Source organism: Ascidiella aspersa, chromosome 6 (genome assembly GCF_963924565.1).
Source record: "Ascidiella aspersa chromosome 6, kaAscAspe10.2, whole genome shotgun sequence".
NCBI classification, from domain to species: Eukaryota; Metazoa; Chordata; class Ascidiacea; order Phlebobranchia; family Ascidiidae; genus Ascidiella; species Ascidiella aspersa.
In genome coordinates, this window is record NC_139452.1 from 18,464,402 (window position 1) to 18,467,083 (window position 2,682).

The window sequence follows — 2,682 nt, forward strand, 5'->3', positions numbered from 1 at the left end:
ATCTTCCCCGCATTCACGGTTCACAAACCTTTAACTTTTGCATTTGCAAAGATTTTAGATCCATGGTCCAGTCGTCAACAACGCGATCTTACCGCCAGAGTTTACGACGGACGTGCAGCACATCAAAGGAAAGTTCAATTATGTTGCAGATGCACTTTCTCGCGCTACAATCAGCAATGTACACAGCGCCACTGTCGACCTGGACTACAGCGAGCTTGCGAAGGCGCAACAGGTACAAGTGGTTCAGGTTTATCGAACCGCAGTTTCTAACCTAAAACTAGAGGATGTCGCCATCGGCCCAAATGGCCTTACGCTTCTTTGCGACACCTCAATGGGCAACCCACGACCAATAGTACCACAATCTTGGCGCCGAAAGGTTTTTGACGTCGTCCACGGATTGTCTCACCCCTCAATCCGGACAACCCGACGACTCGTGGCTTCCAAATTTGTATGGCACGGTCTCAATAAAGATGTTGGCTTGTGGACCAAACAATGCACATCTTGCCAAAAAGCGAAGGTCCACCAACATGTACGCACACCCTTACAGCATTACGCGTTGTCGAACGTCTGGTTTGCCGATGTGAATATCGACATAGTCGGCCCGCTTCCACCTTCTCAAGGAAATGTTTATCTTTTAACTATGGTTGACAGATACACGAGGTGGCCTGAAGCAATTCCGATGAAAGATGCAACAACCATCACCTGCACGAGGGCATTTGTTTGCAACTGGGTGGCACGATTTGGCATCCCGATAAATGTTGCATAAGATCGCGGCCCGCAGTTTACATCGGAGCTATGGTCATCGGTAAACAAAATGCTCGGCATCAACCTGCACCGCACCACCGCTTTTCACCCACAAGCCAACGGCCTCGTGGAAAGGTTTCATCGCTATTTAAAAAGCTCCTTAATGTCGCGTTTAACAGGTCACAACTGGGTTGACGAGCTACCGTGGGTTCTTTTAGGAATACGAATAGCTCCAAAGGAAGACTTGCAAACATCTTCATCAGAGTTGGTTTATGGCTCGCAAATCACGGTCCCAAGAGATGTTCCAGTTCGGCAGGCGGCACCCCCTCCTTTAGATTTCCTCAAACACCTTCAGGAGGCTATTCGAACGTTTACCCTGGTTCCAATGTCACGCCATTCCACCCACAGGCCATCAATACCTCGCGGTTTCGAGGACTCGCTCTATGTTTTTGTACGCAGAGACTCGCACCGCCCTCCACTAACGCCTCCCTACGATGGGCCATTTAGGGCAATCGAACACGGCCCAAACACATGCAAGCTGGACATCGGCGGAAAGGAGCAGCTGGTGTCGGTCGATCGCCTTAAACCGGCGCACTTGGACACGACGCATCCGGTTCGAGTGGCGCAACCGCCCCGACGAGGACGACCTCCAAACAAAGCAACAACAGTCCGGCCTCCAACAACGCAAACACAGCATGCGTTTACGCACACACCGGCTGGAATGCAGGTTCAGCTACCGGCAACTTCAGCCCAATCGCTGTGTGGCGACCCAATGCACGCGGTCTCCCTTCAGCATAATTGCTGGCGTGTAACAACTCGAGGGTGACCTAATTAATGTCACACTCGAGTTACCATACTGCAGATGACGAAGCGTACAATTGCCTTTTTTCTTGCGTACGTTTTCATCGTGGTTACGCGGTACATGCTTTGGCCACTTCTTTGAGCGCCTCATACAAGAATCATCGCTACATCATTATGATTTTCACAAATTTTCATTTTACCTTTTCATATTCTACTCCAATATATTTAAAGTTTTTATAACATCAAAAATTTTTTTTTATTTTTTTATTTTGGGCTACTATATTTTAATAGTGTCTCGTTTTTTGGACAATATTTGCTACTTATTATGGTCGATTTGGGTTGTGTTTAGTAGGAACAGTACGATATTGTCGAAGGGGATCTAAGTTGTGCACAGGGTTTAGGCACCATATGCTATCCTCTCCACAAATTGTGTTTTTGTCAACTTTAACAACAAAACTGCGAAACATTTTTGTGGTTCGTACGAACCTGTCATTCATGTCGCCAGGGAACTTTCTGCGCGAATTTTTAATGTTATTTTCAGTATGGTCATTGTATTGTGTTGTCATACCTTTTAAAACACGAGTAGGCTACCGCAAGTTTCAAGTTCTGCGCTTCGGGCAACATTTTCACGTGTTTTTTATGCAGACTTACAACTGTGGAGTCAGTGCCCTAACAACATGTTTGTCGAAATCAGCTCGATGAAAGCCAATATTTCGCGCCCGAGGAGCACTTTATTGTGTGCCTAATGTGTCAGGTCTGCTACCAAATTCAAACAAAATAAACAAAATGTTTTCGCGCTTCGCGCAATTAATGATCAACTTCCGTATGTTGGTGTTGTCTTACTGATATGTAATCAAAAAATAACGAATTGCTTTTGGTATGACAATTATTTAAAATCTGAGGGGGCGCAAGGCGCAAAGAGTTTACCAAAGGCGGGCGCGGTAGCAAAATCTTAAGAACCACTGGCCTAGATTGCCCTAAAGGTCCGTACAACTACAAAATTAAAAGACAACGGAGACTTTAAAAAGCTAATTACCGATGAGTTTTTTTTATTTGTGTGGCGCCAATTTTTTTACCTCGTTAATGTGACGCAAATGTAACGAGATTGCGAATTACTGGTTTATAAAAGGACCACAT

General features: G+C 45.7%; 1 protein-coding gene across 1 annotated transcript; it reads left to right on the forward strand.

The window, feature by feature from the left end:
- The first annotated feature begins 814 nt into the window (after positions 1 to 814).
- On the forward strand, positions 815 to 1,570 carry LOC146140601 (uncharacterized). Its single transcript, XM_083392663.1, has one exon. The coding sequence runs from the start codon at positions 815 to 817 to the stop codon at positions 1,568 to 1,570; it is 756 nt and encodes a 251-aa protein (XP_083248789.1).
- Positions 1,571 to 2,682: the final 1,112 nt, after the last annotated feature.